General features: G+C 37.5%; 2 protein-coding genes across 8 annotated transcripts in view; one reads left to right on the plus strand and one right to left on the minus strand.

Moving 5' to 3' along the window:
* Positions 1 to 723: 723 nt before the first annotated feature.
* On the minus strand, positions 724 to 3,260 carry pet100 (PET100 cytochrome c oxidase chaperone). Its single transcript, XM_074656400.1, has 4 exons — positions 3,112 to 3,260; positions 2,826 to 2,912; positions 2,667 to 2,699; positions 724 to 1,794 (listed from the first exon to the last, which is right to left on the minus strand). The coding sequence occupies exons 1-4, from the start codon at positions 3,136 to 3,138 to the stop codon at positions 1,702 to 1,704; spliced, it is 240 nt and encodes a 79-aa protein (XP_074512501.1). The 5' UTR covers positions 3,139 to 3,260; the 3' UTR covers positions 724 to 1,701.
* Positions 3,261 to 5,756: 2,496 nt separating this feature from the next.
* brd4 (bromodomain containing 4) overlaps positions 5,757 to 20,951 on the plus strand; it is a 35,988-nt gene continuing 20,793 nt past the window's right edge. For 6 of the 7 annotated variants that reach the window (XM_074656389.1, XM_074656391.1, XM_074656390.1 and 3 more), the window contains exon 1: positions 17,278 to 17,914. In XM_074656389.1, the coding sequence (XP_074512490.1) occupies positions 17,817 to 17,914 (98 nt within the window). In that variant the 5' untranslated portion in view covers positions 17,278 to 17,816. Of the gene's footprint in view, positions 5,886 to 17,277; positions 17,915 to 20,951 lie in introns of those variants that run through there. The other variant, XM_074656394.1, reaches the window with a different exon arrangement.

The raw sequence follows: 20,951 nt of genomic DNA on the forward strand, positions 1-20,951 counted from the left end.
GGGAGGTGTTGCCCCCTATTGTCTGATACTAGTATTGCATGCGCTTTTCACAACTATGTTGTATGACCATCAGAGATGGAGGAAGTATTCCTTCAGTAAAAGTAGAAATACCACAGTTTAGACAATTATTTTTTGTATTACAAGTTTTTTGAATTTTTATGTTTAAATATGCAAATTATGTATTATCTTATACAAAATATGTGCTAATTTGCATACATTTCCAGAACAGAAATGTGACCATTGGATAAAGTCAGGATCAAAATTATTGTTTCATTTTGTTGACATATTAGAGTCAAAGATTTTTTACAGAGAGGAATATGGATATCTGTTTTTATCACTTCATAAATCAGAAAACACTGTAAACAGCCATAAAAAAAAAAGACATTTTCACCATGTTTTTAGGAATAAAATGTTGTATAAATCAGGTTATGAATGATATATGAACAAACTCCTCTGTATAAACCTTTAGAATATAGATATGAATGAAATTGGAAAGTTTGGTGTGTGGAAGTGCTACTAAAGTGGAGATTTCTGGCTTAGAGTTTGAAAAAAAACCAATTTTGAGAAAACGGCCTTTAAAGATATAAACACTGGTATCGGTACTCGGGATAGGCCAACACCCAGGTATCGGTATCGGGACTGAAAAAGTCGGATCAGTGCATCCTTACATCAGAAACACACAACCACTTCCAATGGGCAAATCAATGCTCCTGTTACAAAAGGTGAAACAAAATCAACAATAACTTTAATGAAAAACAGCATTAAAATGACATGTTAACAAGTATACACATAATCGGTGCCTCAATTTCCTTCACCCCTCAACTTTTTATACAAACAGTGGATGTAATTAGACTTTTACAACAGTGATAAACAGATTTGTTGTCATAGTATCACAGGACTAAATCATCACTGGTGCAGCAAATTGTTTTTCATCTACAATGAATGCAGCGACAAATCACAGAAGAAAACCTGCTGCAGTCTGTAAGTGAACTGTGACTTAAAGGAAATTTTATTTTCCAATTAGACAACCCAGGACATAAAGCTAAAGCTTCCCAGACTTTATATCATAGGCGATATTATATTGCTGCCATCTGCACCTCTAATAAATATTGATATGAAGGGGGTGAATACTTATGCAATCAGTTACTTTGTGTTTTATGTTTGTGCTCAATTCAAATTAGTTTATTGAGATTTGCTTTACGCTTTGGTATTAAGATCTCTTTTTGTTGATTAATATCAAAAATACCCATTTACATCCACTGTGATAAAATGTTGTAAAATACTAAACATGGAAAAAAATTCCAAGAGGGTGAATACATTTTATAGGCACTGCACCTCACACAAATAAATTATGATAATGACATTATATCCAGCTGGATATATAACTCAAATAATTACTTTATGACAGTGCAATCACAGCAAGTCATCAGGCATTTAAACACACAGGATTTTGGCATTTGAAAAGTCTTTTGTGGGAGACAAAAAAAAAAAGTCACACATGTAAATTAAACAGGCCTATTAGGCGTATTTAATCCATGGAAACCACCCAACACACCTTTGGGATGTGTTAACTTCTCAGAGATGCCATATGTGTCATGATCTTATTCCAGTCCGACCAGTTTTCTTTTGCCCCCAAAACACTGCCAGATAATCCTCCATCCGTGGTGGTGGGAGTTTATGCATTTCTGCAACACATTATCCTCAATTCTCAGACTCCATAGAAATCTCTTTTAATATTCGCTGCTTATCCTTACGAGCACGCATTCGCTCTTTGAAGTCCTCAAACTCTTTCCTCTGAAAAGAAATATATCACAGTCATTATCATCATCATATATTGTGCCATACAGCTGTAGTTCTAAACAGACTTAAAGGTCCCATATTGTAAAAAGTGACATTTGTGTCTTTTATATTATAAAGCAGATTTAAGTGCTAAATAAATACTGTTAAACTATCAAAACACTCAATATATGGAGGATTACACACAGCCCGTATTCAGAAATTGTGCGTTTGAAACAAGCCGTTAGGATTTCTGTCCATTTGTGATGTCACAAATCTATAATATTTAGACCATTACACTGTTTTAAACGTAAACATTCCAAATGTGTCCCAGTTTATTTCCTGTTGCAATGTATGTGAATAACATCAGCTGACAGGAACTAAACATGGACCCAAGCTGTTGCCTAGCAACGCAATTCCGCTGCAATTCCGTTTAAATGCACTAAAACGGAGCGTTTCAGACAGAAGGTAAATACAGGTATATTCAGGCAGACAGTATGAAGAAAATAAAGTTGTTTTTTTTAACATTACAGCATGTAAACATGTTCTAGTAGAAACAAGATACAAGTATGAACATGAAAATGAGCATGATATGAGACCTTTAATTAAAAACACTGTTGTTTATGATTAGGTTTTTAAAAAATCTGAGCTAAGGAACCATGGTGTATAGATAGATAGATAGATAGATAGATAGATAGATAGATAGATAGATAGATAGTAACTTTAAGCTTAACTTAAAAAAAGTGAATATAGTGCAGAAGAGACTGTTAAAAATGAGTATAGACAATTATATAGTGAGTATAGACAATTATATAGTATAGTATAGTAATTATATAGTATAGACAATTATTAGCCCAATTCTTAATAAATAAATAGATAAATTAACTTACTTGCAATCCCTCGTCAGGTGGGAAGATCTCTCTCTGGATACCATAAAATACGCCATCATCGTGAAAGAGAAAGAGACATTTATTATTACAAGAAGAGCCCCAATTGCCTCACTGGGTGGACTGTTAAGTATGAGCAACAATAAAAGCAGCTTTACTAACCTTTCTCTTTACTATGTACTCTTCAAAATACTCTGCTTGATTGGAGATCCAGAACATGGTCACAGGAAAGGAGAGATACAGCATCATCTGCTCAAAAACACAGATCAGCCAGTGAGTGATGGTGGGAACCTGTTAGTTACATCATGACCAAACTTAGCCTCATGATAATGACTAGTTAGATAGATAGAAAACACCAAACATGGACCGATTTCTGCCGATTTTAAATGTTAAAAACAATTAATATTAAATGTCCAAGTACGTTGTTTTAAAAACATTTGATACTTACTCGAAACATCTCTATTTTAACACCCATTTTCACATCGACACCGGGCTGACAACAGGGAAATGTTATCAAAGACCTTCACGCGTCTTCCGGGTAGGTCGGCTCTTCTTCTTCTTCTTAGTTGGTGTTTTATAGCGCCACCAGCTGGTCTGGAGTGAGCACCAGGATTCTAACTACTTACTAGTGTACCGCTAAAGAAAATGAAAATGAAATAAAAGAAATAAGAATATATATAAGTGTGTCTATTTTCAACTGTGTTCAAAATATTTAAAAAAAATTGTTTCAACCGACCTACCCAATAAAATATAATATTTTAATAATATAAATAATATATGTATAACATAAATATTTTGACACATGTATGACATTTGTTCCTATACATTTATTTTTGCCCCTTGCTAAAATAAAAATAGGAGGTATCTAATCTTCTAATTGCTCACTAGTTTTCCAACTACAGGAAATTAAAATAAAAAATAAAAATAAAAATATATATATATGTGTGTGTCAATTTTCAAACTGTATAACTATACAACTGTATAACTATAACTATAACTATAGCTATATATATATATGTATATATATATATAACTATATATATATAGTTGGGCATTTAATCCCACCCCTTATATATACATATGTATATATAAGGGGTGGGATTAAATAAGTTTGTACTTCTTCTCACGCCTTTTCGAATATGTAAATCAAGGCATCAAGTGTTTGACAATTTATTTTTCTTATGCTTTTCATTGTATGTAAATACTACTTATTTCTGACTGTCCACTTGTTAGTATGATCATTCTCTTTTTCTTTATTTTTTCTTTATTTTTTTGTATTCTACATGTTCGAAATACATTTTGAAATTAAATTAAATGAATATATATATATATATATATATACATAATAAAAAACATATATATATATATATATATATGTGTTTTTTATTATGTTGTTATGTTTTTTAAGTTTAATTGTACAGCACTTTGGTCAACTTTTGTTGTTTTTAAATGTGCTTTATAAATAAATTTGGATGGATTGGATTGGATACATATATTTCCTTCAAATTAGTTTTTTATGAATTGTATTGGGTAGGTCAGTTAACACAGTTGAAAATAGGCACACGTATGATATTTGTTCCTATACATTTGTTTTTTCCACTTGGAGATCTCAAAATACTTTTTGCATTGCAGCTGACCTTCGGTTTAATAAAGGCACAGAGGTTGTCCACTGAGGGGCGCTGCAAACCATTGATTTAATCCAGATACAATTCTCTCTCTCTGTGCATTTTAGTAAGATTTGCAATAATTTCCTGTGCAAAGAGTCCTAAAGTGGATGTTATCCGTTCGCGTTCTACTGACCATTAATGTAATAAAACATCAACAAACTCACTAGCATGTCAGTCTGGTGAGTGAGATGAAAGTTATCTTTCAAATATTAAATTAAAAAAATTGTTTTTGGTAACATTTCATGTTTTTATTTACTCTCACCTAAATTAAGAAATTAAATCATATCTAATCTAATAAAAAATAGACATATGAAGACGGGGATACTTTTGGGGACCGCATCTTTTTAGAGTTTCACTTATATTTTCCATTGTAGCTTTGTACATAAATGTCCCAGTTTTTGCCAGTTATTCTAGTGCACAGAAATTATATTCTCTCTCTCTTTTTTTTAAGTTTAAATTTCAATCTGCCAGTATACATAGTAATAGAAGGAAACATTAGAAACACTGGCATACAGATGCAGCATAGTGAGAACATAAACAAAAAGCAGTGCCAAACATTAAAAGGAAACCAGAAATGAAACAAATCAACATAAAATAAATAAAAAAGTAAAACATGCCATGGGTTAATATAAATAAATAATAGTAAGTTAAGTAAAACATTAAAAGGGGAGCACAAACTCACTGTTTTACAAGCCTTTTTGTTTTTTTGCAGAGAATATTGTCTTAATATATAGTTGCATTTCCTTCTTGAAAACATTAAAGTGAGGTTTAACTCTCGCAAATATGCAAAAATAATTACATATACATTTCAGAATGCCAGAGTTTAGGTTATATCCATCATATTCATTTAATAACTTAAAAGTCCTAATGGCTTTTTTTTGTTTTTAACATTGGGTAAGATGGTGCTATAGTGTTTGAATTCATTAATAAAATGCAGGAAAGTTGGCTTTTTTTCAAGACTTTATTTTAAATTTGCAAACAGTACAAAGAACATACATACATAGGTTAACAATACATGTAAATGAAATGAAGAGATAACTAACAACATACATGAAAATAAAATAAATAAATAAAAAAGTAACATAAAACATGCCATGGGTTAATATAAATAAATAATAGTAACTTCAGTAAACACATTCACTCACTGTGTTACTTGACTTTTTGTTTTTTGCAGATAATGTAGTCTTGATACATAGCTCCATTCCTTTCTTGAAAACATTAAAAGCGATGTTTAACTCTTGCAAAATGTTCATTTATGAATGTAAAACTTTGCAACACTGATAATGAGGGATTGATCGGAATGCTTCCTTCAGCCCGTCACACACACACACACACATACACACACACACACACACACACACACACACACACACACACACACACACACACACACACACACACACACACGCACACACACACACACACATACTCACGCTCTCTTTACGTCCTCAAACGAAAAAGACGTGCGTAGTGACGTCACCGACAACGACGAGAGGTGTTCAGGATCCTCGGAGAGAGAAAGATCCCGCGCGCCCTGGCAACCTGATAAACCCAGGTAAACGCCGCTGTTTCAAACATTTATTCTTCTGCCAAAGTCTTTGTTGTGTCTCAGGTGAAACCCGAATGAGTAGACCAGCAAGAGACACGGTGTACCAGCTTGTGTAAAAGGCGGCTTTGAGAGAGCTGATACCCGGCTGAGCCACTGAGAGACCAACGGCCTGTTAGCTCTGCTAGCTAAAGCTAACAGCTAGTTGTTGCAGTTTGATATTGTCTATCAAAAAGACACAATAACCGCATCTACATTGTGTGTCTATGTGACGTCCCTCTTCTGTCTCACCCACTGCCGGCCACAAATACGCTGCAAATAACCCGATAAATGCTGCTCCTACCACTGTAGTCGGTTCATCTATTAGCTAACTGCTCGTTGGTCTTGTGTGTTGTTGGAGACGGTGACGCCGTCACGGTGATGATGGCGCACACTCACACTGAGGCTGTTTCATGATGAGAATGTAGTCAGAGGAGCAGATACTTGTTATTGTCATTTTTTTTTTTTACCAAAAGCTTGCTGTCATGATTAGGAAACAATATGTGTGTGCATTTTCGTTCAGCTCTGCTAATGCCCTACCTACCTAGCATTGACGTCCATTACGAAACCCAGGCAATAATCTATCTATGCCCTGTGGCCTAACGTTAGGAGCTTGGCTCTCTACGAAGATGGTCGGTCGCCAGCAAGTCCTTATCGTTGTATTCACCACATCTGGTAGTGGTTATATATCCCACACAGATGTGTTTGGGTCTGTAGTGTTCAGATGACTAATGTGGAGGAGAGGTACAGACATAAAGCAGTGGCATTCAGTCGACTGATGTGTTTTAAACAGATTACTCATGCAGAGGCCCGTTACTGAGCATACTGTTCCTTTTTTGTTTATTTATTTATTTTTGCACAATTTAAGACTATGCAACATAACAAAAAATTAATAATATACAGTGCAGGAAGAGGCAAAAAACCCACTGGGCTTATCTGAAGCCTCCACCTAGAGACAAGATTTTTATTTTTGTTTATTTATTTTGCACAATTTAAGACTATGCAACATAACAAAAAATGAATAATATACAGTGCAGGAAGAGGCAAAAAAAAAACCACTGGGCTTATCTGAAGCCTCCACCTAGAGACAAAATTAATATAAAGAAATAATATGATTACATAATAGTGATAACAAACAATTATGACAAGATATATATAATAACAACAATAACCATATGGTAAATATATTTTAAAAAAAGACAAGTGTGTGTGTTGCGTGGTATTCCCCACATCTGGTGATGGTTATATATCCCACACAGATGTGTTTGGGTCTGTAGTTTTCATATGACTAATATGGAGGAGAGGTAGGGGGGTATATTACAGACACAAAGCTGGTGTGTTCAAACAGATTACTCATGCAGAGGCCCGTTACTTAGCATACTGTCCCTGCTGTTTTTTTTTTTAAATTGTATTTATTTATTTTGCACAATTTAAGACTATTTGACATAACAAAAAAAATAATTAATAATATACAGTGCAGGAAGAGGCAAAAAAAACACTGGGCTTATCTGAAGCCTCCACCTAAAGACAAGATTAATATAAAGAAATAATAGGACTAAATTTGTTATTTTATTTTTTTATTTAACCTTTATTTAACCAGGTAGTACTCACTGAGATTAAGAATCTCTTTTGCAAGAGAGACCTGGCCAAGACAGCAGCATTTAAACATACATTAAAGTTTCAGACGCCACAACATAAAACAAATGCAAAATAAATACATAGCATAATATCATACAAAACACATTAAAATCAAGTGTTTGAAGCCAACGTTAAAGTGAAAATATTCAGAAACACAGACAGCTCCCATTTGACTCTGCTTCTAGGTCTTTCATTAATGTTTTAAATTCATCAAAAGTAATCAGATTTTCCAGTTTCTACTTAGCTTGCAGTGTATTCCAGGAAAAAAAGGGAGCGGAATAGCTAAAGGCCATCTTACCTAGTTCTGTGCGGACCGTAGGTACAGATAATAAGTACAGGTCAGTCGAGTGTAGGCTATAGCTGACTACATAATAGTGATAACAAACAATTAGGACAAGATATATATATATATATATCTATCAAAAAAGACAAGTGTGTGTGTGTGTGTGTGTGTGTGTGTGTGTGTGTGTGTGTGTGTGTGTGTGTGTGTGTGTGTGTGTGTGTTTGTTGCGTGGAAGTGTATGGATAGTGTTTGTTAGGAGGATATTGATTTAAATATCTATAAAGACTTCTGGGTAATCGTAACCAAACAACATTGTGAATGGGGAAAAATAAAAAACATAACAGGAGGATGAAGATCTAGAGACTGACGGGTTGAGTAAGAATGGACCTGCAAATTTGTTTTCAAATAGGCTGCTGCTGTTTCCCTTGTAGGAGGAATCAATTTTACAGGATGAAACGTGTTTTTTATATATATATTTAAAGCTTAACTATTGCTATAGTAGCTTGAAGCCCAATGTGTAACATACAGATCCAGCTAATGACAGGGCTCACCTGCAGTCATGTGCTTGTTTGGATAGGCTTCTTTGCCCTAAAGGTGCACAAAGACTTAAACAGTTTAAAGCTCTAGGGGCTACTGTAACTGATTACTTAGCATATACCTTTTATTTACCATCATCCTTAAAACAATATTTTGGCAGTCTATTATGCATACCTGTTGGTAATGTATCAAAGCCGTAGGTCAGTTTTTGTGATTAACTTGTCACTGATTAGATTAAAGATTAAAAAGAAGTGTTATCACTGTCTACACATTGTGTGTAAATACAGAAGACGAATTGGGTCAAAGGGCAGGCATTTACCAGGTAAGCAGTAAATCAAACAAGCTCAGAGAGCAAGGCTATTTATAACATTACTGTAAATGTATTTTCCTAGTTGACCGTAAGTTTTTAAATAAAGACTGACTCAAAGTGCTTGAAGATACTGATGGTTAGGGTTAACAGAGCTGAGCTTTTAATTACATACCTCAAAATACCAGTATGAAATGATTGGTTTTCCATTTGAAAGCGATAAACTACCAACAACATTTTAGGGTGTCTAAACAGGAACACATGCATGTGTGCTGCCTAATCTACAGACTTATATCTGACTTTTTTCTGGCTGTGAGTTTGGTCATTATTACGTCATACACTAAAGAACTAGGGCTGTCAATTGATTAACATATTTAATCGCAATTAATCGTATGATTGTCCATAGCTAATCGTGATTAATTGCAAATTAATCACACTTTTTTTTTGCAAATGAATGTATATATTTATTATTGGAAATCAATTACCAACACAAAACAATGACAAATATTGTCCAGAAACCCTCACAGGTACTGCATTTAGCATACAAAATATGCTCAAATCATAACATGGTAAACTCAAATCCAGCAGGCAACAACAGCTGTCAGTGTGTCAGTGTGCTGACTTGACTATGACTTGCCCAAAACTGCATGTGGTTATCATAAAGTGGGCATGTCTGTAAAGGGGAGACTCGTGAGTACCCATAGAACCCATTTTCATTCACATATCTTGAGGTCAGAGGTCAAGAGACCCCTTCGAAAATGGACTTGCCAGTTTTTCCTCGCCAAAATTTAGCGTAACTTTGGAGCATTATTTAACCTCCTTTGCGACAAGCTATGTATGACATGGTTGATACCAATGGATTCCTTAGATTCTAGTTTCATATGATGCCAGCATCTTCAATCTAGCTTTAAAACTGAGCCTGCTACAACCTCAGAAAGACTGAATAGCGTTAAAGAAAGTAGTGAAGTTAAAACGTTAACGCGTTAGCACGTTAATGTTGACAGCCCTATAAAGAACATGCTTTTCTCACCCCGTTTTATTTTCCATCTTATTTTTTATATTCCTTTTTTGGTCCTCCTCTCTCTGGTTTAGTTGCCATGGTAACACCATCCTTGGCCTAGTTGTGAATGACCTCTGAATGAAAAGGAGTGTGCGGTCAGGGAACAAATGAGCGAGCAAACAAAATCTTTTATAGTGTGTGTCAGCGTGAGTGTATATATGCTTTGTTTATCACTTTTGAATCATTGCCAGGAGTGTCATGACTTACTACAACCATGTTACTGCTGCTACTGCAAAAACAATATTACTGAGCATTGGAAGTTTTGTTTTCTCTTTGGTCACATGATGAAAACAATGTGACTTTGACATATTGTGACATGTTGGGGATGCAATAGTCAATATTGACTATTTTTAATTTTTTTGTGATGACCAATTGCTTTGCAACTAATGCCTTTATTTTATTTCATTTTAATACCATAAATGATGGTCCACTTTCAACGGCCATATCGAGCAAGGCTAATGTCATTAGATCTAATAACAATCACTGGTTCCTGTTTGTCACCTATGTAATTTTCAGAGGTCGATTCACTATTCAATAATATGGCTGAATAATGACAGCATATTCATACAGTGATTTTGAAAACATTGCAATGCTCAGTATAATCATCCTAAATTGGTTAGAATAAATGCAGTAGGCCTACAGTACTAGGCTACATTTTTTAAATATTACATGGCATCTGAGCATATGGATTTTTTTTAGAGGGGTTTACTTTTACTAAAATATTTTGCTGAATTTGTACATATCTTTACCAATATAATTTGCCTGAGTTTTATTTGGAGTGGACATTGATACAATCCAGTTGTATCCTACATAAATCATAACTCGCAAACGTTTGCCAGACACTTTCTAACGCCACAATGTTCTGTTAACAATATCTATTTGTGATCGCTTTAAATATTTAGCGCTACAAACCTAGTCAAGAACTGACTGCATCTTAACTGCCACTGTGGCAACAGTGCCAGGATGTATGGTTATAATAGAGTATGTCATGTAGACATTAGCTGAATAAATGTACTGAGTCTGGAATAGGGACTGAAATTTCCAACTGGTTAATACAAGTCTCAGTCTACATATTTACCCTCATTAAGCTCTATATGGTGCTTTTGTTGCTGAATTCTCCACTATGTTCTCCAGCTATTTGCTTACGGTGTCTTTCTGCCATTTTGTGCGGAGCAGAAAGTGTATAGTGAGTTTTTAGAGCCTTTTCCCTGAAAACAGCTCCCTGCTGCGGCTGAAAACAACGCTATGAGAGTGATGACACAGTAAAACAAAACTGTAAAGTTTGAATAAGCTGAAACTCTCTGTAAAGTTCCCTAAAGCCGAGGAGGGAGCTGCAGATTTGGGTGATAGTTCTCTGTAGGTTTATCACTACGAGTGACCCCTTTCACGTTGTCATTTTGAAACCTTTCTGGAAAAAAATATTGATTGTAGTCACTTTAAAGGGATAGTTTGGGTGTTTTGAGGTGGGGTTGTATGAGGTACATATCCATAGTCAGTGTATTACCTATAGTAGATGTTGGTCAGCACGCCCCCAGTTTGGAGAAGCAAACAGGAATTACCAGCACAGAAGCAAAGTGATCTGCTGCTGTGGATGGGGTCGGCAGCAAAAAGAAAGGCTCACCTAAAAAAACATCAATATCAGTTTAAGTGTAGGCTATATTTAGAATATTATCAGACAGGGAACTGAGCTGAAATTGAAACTTATTTATACTGTTTTTGTAAATGGTGTCTGGTGACTAAGAAGAGAGCATATATGTTTCACTTTCAGTTCAGTTTCCTGTCGGAAATGGCTCTCTGACTTCAAGAAAAAGCAGTGAAAATATTCTAAATATAGTGTACAATTCAACAGATATTGTTTTTGTTTTTTTTACCATATGCTGCTCAGATCTAATAATAAGGTTGTAACTGCAAATTTTGAACCTGTATTTCCATTAAAAATGTCAGTAATTCTGCCTTTTAAGCCTGGAAAATCTCAAAACAAGTCTGTTGACGCTCAATAGATTTCAAAGTGTAGTATATGTATTAGTTTTATTAGAATTGTCATACACATACAAGTACATACATTAAATTTGTCCTCTGCATTTAACCCATTTAAGCATTTTAGGAGCAGTGGGCTGCTGTAAAGCACCCAGGGATTAAATTGGGGTTCAGTGTCTCGCTCAAGGACACTTTGACATGCAGACAGTAGGAGCCGGGGACCGAGCCGCTAACCTTGTGGTTAAATTGAATTAAAGGACGACCGGCTCAACTCACTGAACTACAGCTGCCCCCATTGAGATTAGGAAAACACGAGTTTAAAGTTGAATGTAAAATACATTTCTGGATTGCTTGGGATCTGTGTCTAAAATTGAAAGGTCATTATGCAGTGACATGCTCCAGATGTGCTTTGAAAGTAAAGTCCTTAATCACTTCTAAAGTGTATAGGTTAATAAGTGTGAAGATGCTTAAAGGAGTACTCCAGTGAGTTAGGACAGTATTGCACTACCATAAAGCTGGAGGACTCATAAGAGGCTGTTTAAATGGTCCAAAAAATCTAGGCAGGGATATCCTGACTTTTAATCTCCAGAAAGGGTCAAGCTTTCTTTCATTAGACCCCCTGTCTGCCTCCTAAATGCCCGCTTCTGTCAAACAAAGGCTTTCTGTTTAAAATGTTTAAGTCTGATGAGCCTGATGATATAATCAGGGTTATTCTTTCAAACTTTAGGCAGCTCCCTCCAGAGCAACAGAAGATATGATACAACTGATTTCACAGGTTGAGTAGTAGGCTACTCCCTGTAACTCCACTTCATGTGCAAATTAGGTGGAGTGCCCCTTTTAAAGTGGCATCACATATTCCCTCATCCTGGATCTAGTAATAAGACAGACTGTAGAGTCAGTGGACAATAAGTCTGTAGGACACGTTTCACCAGCGAAGAGAGATTTCCAGGTTGGTGAATGAGATTTTCTGGGTGTAAAAATAAAGAACCATTTGTTAGATTCAGATAATTCTCAACTGACTAAAAGGCTTTGGTTATCATTACTATTAAGTCCCTCTTTCACCACCCTTCTTTCTATTGTTTTTCCCAACGCATAGCTGAATATATGTAACTGCATGCTACATCATGTCAAGTTGGCAAATTGCCTGTTCCCTGTTTTCTCCTCTCCGGGTCCCTGTAGATTTCAGCTTCTCCGGTGCTCTGATGATTAATGGAAGCGCCTCAGACTTTCTCGCAGAGTCTCATCTCTGTGTGCACCGCTGTCTCTCCGTCTGACCCAACCCCCAGTCTAAATGCAATCCTCTCCTTCGTTTTCCCCCTTCCTCTTGCTATCTTCCCTCCCTCCCTCCTTCCCTGTGTCTGAATACGACCTCCCCCCACCACCACCCTTCCAGTGACAGGGCCATCGGTTTGGCCTTCTTTGAATTGCTGTAGGTTGGAGCTTTGTCACTCTGGCAGCTGCTGTATTGTCTTTGGGAATGGTGCATATGGCACGTGGACAGGGAAGTGGGTCTGTGAGGACACCGTCAGTGTCTGGCTGCAGCACAGATGAGCAACTGCTTATAGGGAAAACTGACACTGTGCAATGCACTCACCAGTCACCTGAGTATACATTGTACTGGGTGACTCGTTACTCACCTGATCTCTTGGGGTTTTGACATTGGACTCATTTTGAAACTGTGTGTGTGTGTTCCTGTTTGCATGCATGAGTCTTAAGATTGATTGAGAGATCAGCGGTCAACTTGCCTCTGGTAGTGTATATTAATAATAGGTACTACTTGTACTTAGACATATAATGTGGTTGGTTTGATATACTGTGGTGGATACTCAAATGCAATATTTTGTCGCCTCTCAAATGCTCTAGGATTTGCTCATGAGTAGTGAACAGGAGGTTAAAAATCTTGTGTTACTTTAGCAGGTGGGTTGGATGATTGGTACAAACTAAACAGGGTCTCTCTATGTCACACCTGTCTCTTCAGATTGCACCTTGAGTTTTGATTCCTGCCTGGCACTTATGCTTACATACAAGAAGAAGAAGAAAAAGAAAGGCACTTTATTAATCCCGAGGGAAAATTCAGGCTGTAACAGTTTGTGTATTTGTACAAAACCGTCATGGTACGAGGGTCATCTAAGGTCAGAATACACGGTATATCTAGGTTGATGCACGTAGCCTAATGTGGAACCAAAGTTCACAAGCCTGAGTTCCTTCTGTACACTTTAAGCCGCACGCTGTTAGCAACATATGCTTAGGTTAGCACAACGAGCGGGTTGCTGTGCGAGTCAGTCAAACTATGGCAAGTGCAAATGAAACGTCGGAGCAGGAAGACCCGCCTGCGGGCTCCCGGTCAGCGACAAATGCAAGGGAGAGAGAGTTGTGTATAAGACAAGAATGGTGTGTCGCTGTTGCTCCACCGTAGTAGGGTATGTGAATTAGGGCTGTGTATTAGCAAGAATCTGTTGATACGATACATATCATGATACAGGGGTAAAGATTCAATATATTGCAAAACTCTATGCGAGGCAATACATTGTAATTTTTTTTATTTTTTAATCTGATTTTAGGAAAACTGTCATGGCATAAACTTTATATTAAAAAGAACACACCAGAAATACACTATTTTAGAATAGGCGAAAATAACACATTTGTACTGCATGCTAAAAACTGCATGTTTTTACCCCAAACTGCTTGGGATTATCATAAAATGGGCATGTCTGTAAAGGGGGGACTTGTGGGTACTCATAGAACCCATTTTCATTCACATATCTTGAGGTTAGAGGTCAAGGGACCTCCTTGAAATTTGCCATGCCAGTTTTTCCTCGCCAAAATTTTACGTCATTTTGGAGACTTATTTGACCTCCTTTGCAACAAGCTAGTTTCATATGATTCCAGTATCTTCACTCTAGCTTTAAAACTGAGCCCGCTACAACCTCCGAATATTGTTGTCCAATCTCCTGTTGGATTTTTAAGAGGTTAATTAAAAATCTATAGTGTTTTTGAGAATCGATACAGTATCACAACACATATTGTTGTGATACTCGTGTATACATATATTTTTACACCCCTAATGTGAATGGATAAATGAAAAATGTTTGGGTGCTTTGAATAAATATAGCCAAGGTGGAACTAATTTTAACACAACTCCTCATGCAGAAGTTTTATTTTTGTATTTGCTATGCTATTTGTATGCTTTTCAGTTTTACAGCATATTGTGACCTGTTGCCTTTTGGGAAAGTGTTTGTTCAGTGTTCGGACAGTAATATAGAAGTGCTTGAAATGGTCCTTATTTTTATAATGAAAATGGTTTACCAAAGTTGCCAGGGGGCAAAATGTTATCTCAGTTCCCAGCAAGAGGATTTGTCTTTGACACTTGTACTACTGTTAGTTCAAAGTAAACGAAAAGAGGCATATCCTTATGCATTTTTCCCACTCTTTCCGAATTGTGACTTTTGTGTACCATTACATAGTGTGTGTTCCCTGATTCTACAATCGTGACACAGTGAGATTCCTGTTCCTTTTGGCCCTTTTTTAGGCAATAGGAATGTATTATGAGTCACTATCACTTCTGTATTTTGGTGGTTATGGTACGAAAATGGTTAATTGGTATTTAGCTACTAAGAACTTCATTTTTATTGAAATGAGTGAATTATTATTACTGTCATAAGTCTTGATAAGATCAGACTGAAAAAAGGGAGTTCTGTACTTGTTGTCGTGCAGTGTGGTCAGTCACCGGGGTGTCATGAACGTCATTACTGGAAGCTGCTCTGCCTCAGGAAGGCACAGTGGGTGCTCCCATGATTTGCTCATCACTTCAGTTTCCCTTCACGTCCCTATCTTGACTGTTTACGCTGTTCTGTTATGTCCTGAATTTTGATTATTCAGTTTACCTGCAGTCCTGAGCTGTGCAATGTGCAGGCTCTGCTTTCATGCAAGTTTTGATGGCACATATCTATTAGTTTAATTAAGGGATCCACGATCCGACTTTTTCAGTCCCGATAGCCAATACCGAGTATCGATCCGTATGCCTCACTGTGTGGAAGTGACTGGGATCATTCTTTTATGTGCAAGACAAAATTAAGTTTGACTTAAACATTGCTAACATTACTTTGTAAAACAAAATGTAACAAATAAATACATAGATATACATTTACTGCATTATGTATTATTAAAATAATAAATCGTACACCAGCAACTTGGTAAAAAAATCTTTAAAATTAAAAGGAATTACAATTAAAGTGTAAACCCTTTTTAATTCATAACAAATTTGTCAAAACTTAAACAGGAATTCAAGTTCCAGTATATCATGTAAATAGTATATAAACACAGAACTGAATTGAATAGATCAACCCCATTGTCACCAATACCCGATACAGCTATTTGAGTCAATATTGTTGATTATATATTTTATTTGTTTGATTAGAGTTGTTCTGATGCCAGTATCGGAAATGTCTCCGATACTGCCCAAAATTCGGGATCGGGTATCGGCGAGTACGCCAGTCAACTGCTGTTTGAGAGCAGCGAAGAACAACTGATTGCAGGTAGTTGGTCACAGCTGTTAAATAATAATGATAATAACTATATATTTTTTTTATCACGCTGGTATCAGATCGGTACTCGGTATCAAATAGCTGGATCGGAAATTGGTGACAATGGGGCCAATCTATTCAATTACATTTTATGTTGATATACTATATACATTATGTACTGTAATTTGAATTCCTGTTTAAGTTTTGACCAGTTGCTGGTGTACGATTTATTATTTTAATAATAAATAACAATTGAATGAATGTATATCTATGTATTCATTGGTCACATTTTGTTTTATAAAGTTAGGAAAGCAATGTTTAAGTCAAGCCTGATGTGTCCTTACACATAAAAGAATGATCCCAGTCACTTCCACACAGTGAGGCATACAGCTTATTAATTAGACACTGGTATCGGATCGGTACTCGGTATTGCACGATACCCAAAGCCCAGGTATTGCTATCAATATCGGGACTGAAAAAGTCGGATTGGTGTATCCCTAGTTGAGGTATCGGTTTCGGGAAGGAACAAATGGTATCAGAAGATCTCTATGTTTGATAGCAGTGTCGCAATAATGACATATTGGTAACCCTGATCAAAGTCTCTGATTTAATTAAATGTAATTAAGAGCCACTGATGTTTCTGGGACTGCAGAGTTTTCAGAGTATTATTTGAACAGTTGTGCAGTTTTTTTTGTATTGGAGTAGTCCAGCCGCAATATGAATGTGACTGGTACATTTTATATATGAAGAGGAGAGGATGGAGTGCAGATAAGGGGGCTCTTAAATTGGTGGGGGGAGGCATATGCGATCACTCTGAGAGAAGAGAGTGAGTGGGGGTGGGGCATGATGAAATGGATGGAGGAAAAGACAGGAAGGGGGTGGGGTCTTTAAAGGTGTAAGAGTGTGGGCAAGAGAGAGAGGAGAGAGCAAGGACCTCAAGCTATTGATGGGAAAGAGGGGAGGGGTGGAATGAGTGAGCGTAGGAGGGAGGGAGAGAGGGCTGTGTGGGCTGAGGCTCTGCTGAATGAGGAAGCAGCAGAGCCATTTTTACTGTTGAGTAACTGCATGCTGGTCTGCCTGTGCTGGAGAGAGGGTGAGAGAGCGAGCTAGAGGAATAAAGTGCTCCTCCTGGATCTTACCGGAGCCCTCTCTCCCCTCTCTCGCCTTCCCCTCTCCTTCTTGATTTCGACTTGTGTCCATTTAAGTTGGGGAGGCCCTGGAGAGGACACACAATGGAACGAAGAGCCTGTGGCAACTGGGCCGTTGTACTGCTGAGAGGGGGATGGGGTAGAGAGAGGACCGGTTCACACAGCTAACACAGCCTGCCGGCTGTAGGCTTCCACAGCCTTTCCTCCCCACCTGGACTGTTTCCAGGCTGGGCCCTTTTTTTTTGTGGATCAGCCACCCTCAAACTCTGCTTGGACTACACTAAGGATTACTCTCCGTGTTTTGTGGGATTTCAGGATACATACTGGAGCCTGAAGTATAAATCCCTCCTGTGTTTTGGATGAGAGAAAAGAAAAACTTCTGTAATTCTTCTTGCTCGTTTTTGGTTTCTGTTACGTGGAGTTCATAAATGGATTACAAGATGCATGCCAAGTCAAACGATTTGCTGGATTTTCAAAAACTGGACGCCCTTCTGGAAAAAATTGCACGTTCAGTCTCTGTGAAAAGGTAATGTTATCTGGGGAAAAGTTTTCAGACATTTAACAGATTTACTAAAGTTTTTACAATCATATGTACAAAATATTATCAATTGAAAAACATGGTTAAAACATTGAGAAGGTTAAATTAAAGACAGTCTTGAGTAATGGTTCTTGGGACTATCATGTGGTTAGCACTATCTCTACATGGTCCAGAACAACAGTCCAGTTTAGATGCGTTGTATTGAGAGTAGTATTGTTATCCAGATTTCAGCCAGAAGCCATGAACCTACCTCCTGGTGAGAGAGGGGGTGTGGGGGGAAGGGGGAGTACAGAGGAAGAAGGTGTGTGTGTGTGTGTGTGTGTGTGTGTGTGTGTGTGTGTGTGTGTGTGTGTGTGTGTGTGTGTGTGTGTGTGTGTGTGTGTGTGTGTGTGTGTGTGTGTGTGTGTGTGTGTGTGTGTGTGTGTGTGTGTGTGTGTGTGTGTGTGGCAGTTGTAAAAATGTCTCCTGATTCCTGGTAGGGTTTGGCTTGCTCATCCCAACCAGCTGGACGTTTAACCTGAAAGGGGCTGGCATGCTTCCTTTCCTGGTTATGACGTGCCTGACTCATGTTTAGTCTATTTGAGTCACTGTGCTCATGCACTGACTCATCCAGGAAGTGCTTATCAATACTCGGGGAACGTATTTTAAATTTGCGACCTTGTGTTGACTCATTGGAAACAATGAATCTTGTTAGATTTTGTCGCAAACACCCATGAGACAGATGTAAACACAGCGCCCCAGATCTTTCTTTGTGTTGTACTAGCGTTTGTCTATAAACACACTCAAGTCGCACAGGGCATTTGTGGTTACTATTGAATTGGTAAGCATCCAAAAGTAGGATTTGGAACCATCGAGAATAAAAATACAGTACACTCGCCAAGAAGTGTTACCATAGAAACCTTGGCTGCATTAGTTTTTCTTGACGCCAAGTTTCAGAGGTACTCATAAGGCAGCAACAGACCAATCACACATGATACAAGATGGACAAATGTAGATTAGTTAACCCGTTACCTACTTCATATGGAATATTATTGGTGTATAATTCCTTTGGCAGCCCCTCACTGTACAATTTTAAGAAATGTGGGGAGCTTATTATTATTATGCTGACTGTGTCCATCACCTTGATACTATGATTTCTGTACAGTTGTGCAGGTTTTTCCCATAATAGATTGAATCATAACATTGCTGCTAATACTTATTGGAACTCAGTGTTAGTAGATGCATAATTGATTTTGAATGGAGAAAGCAAGAAATCGCACCGAGACATCCTTAATTAGTTATGCACATTTAAAGCTTAACCTTTTCTTGAAAGATCATCAGACACATAATGATGACTAATAAATCATTAAAGGCTTATAAAATATATACATGTATTGCCTTCATTAAAGCTTTATTGATACAGCTGCTTTGCAGCAGAAGTAAATTGAATTATTTGAATTAGTGATGCACCAATCCGACTTTTTCCGTCTCGATACCAATAGTGATACCTGGGCTTTGGGTATCGGCGGATACCGAGTACTAATCAGATACCAGTCTTAAATTAATAAGCTGTATGCATCACTGAGTGGAAGTGACTGGGGTCATTCTTTTATGTGTAAGGCAACAACAGGCTTGACTTATTTAGTGCAGTTTCTCATTATCTTTTTCACCTGCACCTCTTACTTCCTTTTTACATAAGTTAGAAAACTACAGGCTGACAGTGCCACTGCAAAGCAAAACGCCACCTTTTGGTGTTCCTGTCATATGGAAACCGTGTGCCCTCATCGCAGGTTCTGATTACACTGGTCTGTACTCTGTGTGCTGAACACACTCTGGTAATTGATGTCTCAGGGATGCATGACAAGTATTGCACCAACTTTACACAATGTCTGTTTATATTTCCTAGGTCCCTCAAATTCCTAATGGTGATCAATCAATCATCATTTAACCTTGTCAAGGGCTTTTATTTTTGTGAGTGGCTGGGTATCGTTATCAGTACCAATACCAGAACCCTTAAAGTGAAACCGATAACAACAGAGTACTTCATTCAATACCCATCGTGTGAATGGAAGCTGTGTGTGTGTCCCACTGGCTAGCTAATCGCCGCCACACTGCAGAACGCTCATACAGTGGTTGATAATGCTGTCCCCTGACCCATGGTTGCGTGACCGCGTTGTAGTGCCCACCTTATTATGCAGTATTTATAATATTTTATTGTTCAACAAAGGCCATTTCGGTAGAATATGACAACGGAGTAGAAATAATTTGGTTTTACTTTTGTACGGCACAGACGTTTTACTGGCGTCCGGTTGACGCTTTCAGTCCAAAATGGCAGAAGCGTAGCTTTGCTGGGCGCTGATGTTGCGATGGAACGAACGATTGACTTTCACTTTTTGGCAATATATGATTTTTGGGTTGTAGCTGCTGCGGTAGTGAGCCAATCACACGTCGCAATAAATCGAAGAATGCACACGGTCATTGGCTGCGAGCAAAACAGTCATCTTTTTCTAGATCTGAGCACAAAAAGGTTTGATTGAAAGTATCGTTTGACTGGACAAATTTCGATACTATTTGCTACTGGGTTGTTTTGGTCGACCTTAAAGGTATCGCGTACCGCTACACAGCCCTATCTTTGTAATTGGTCTACATTTTCAGCGAGGGATAATGACCGTTGCCTGTATTCAGCTCATTGGCGTACTTCAGGAGAAAGTGTCTGTTATTTACATTCTGACCCGCCCTTGAATCTCTCTACTTATAGGAACTGAATGAACCCAGTTGAGTTCATAACACAAAAAAATTACCCTCAAATGTGTCATCTACTAACCAAGCTAGAGGAAAAAATAGAAACTCTTAAGACATGAGTGCAAAGAGCCCAGTGAATAAGAGCATCAATAGAATCAATACATTGGTGTGTAGCGGCAGATAGAATAGCATTAGAGCACAGCTGCTCCCTAGAGGAGGGTTGAAGGTGGTTTTATGAAAGAGGAAAAGGCTGGTGAATAAGCAGGGAGTGGTGTTCTTGGCCTTGTCACTGTGGTCCCATGAA

The sequence above is a fragment of the Sebastes fasciatus genome, chromosome 13 (assembly GCF_043250625.1).
Source record: "Sebastes fasciatus isolate fSebFas1 chromosome 13, fSebFas1.pri, whole genome shotgun sequence".
NCBI classification, from domain to species: domain Eukaryota; kingdom Metazoa; phylum Chordata; class Actinopteri; order Perciformes; family Sebastidae; genus Sebastes; species Sebastes fasciatus.

Bases quoted from the DNA above. Each gene is read 5' to 3' on its own strand.
- pet100 (XM_074656400.1), bottom strand. From the start codon at position 3,138: ATGGGTGTTAAAATAGAGATGTTTCGA. The intron at 2,913-3,111 runs GTAAGTATCAAA...GTTTTTGAGCAG, and splicing joins TTAAAATAGAGATGTTTCGA to ATGATGCTGTATCTCTCCTT. The intron at 2,700-2,825 runs GTTAGTAAAGCT...TATGGTATCCAG, and splicing joins AGTACATAGTAAAGAGAAAG to AGAGAGATCTTCCCACCTGA.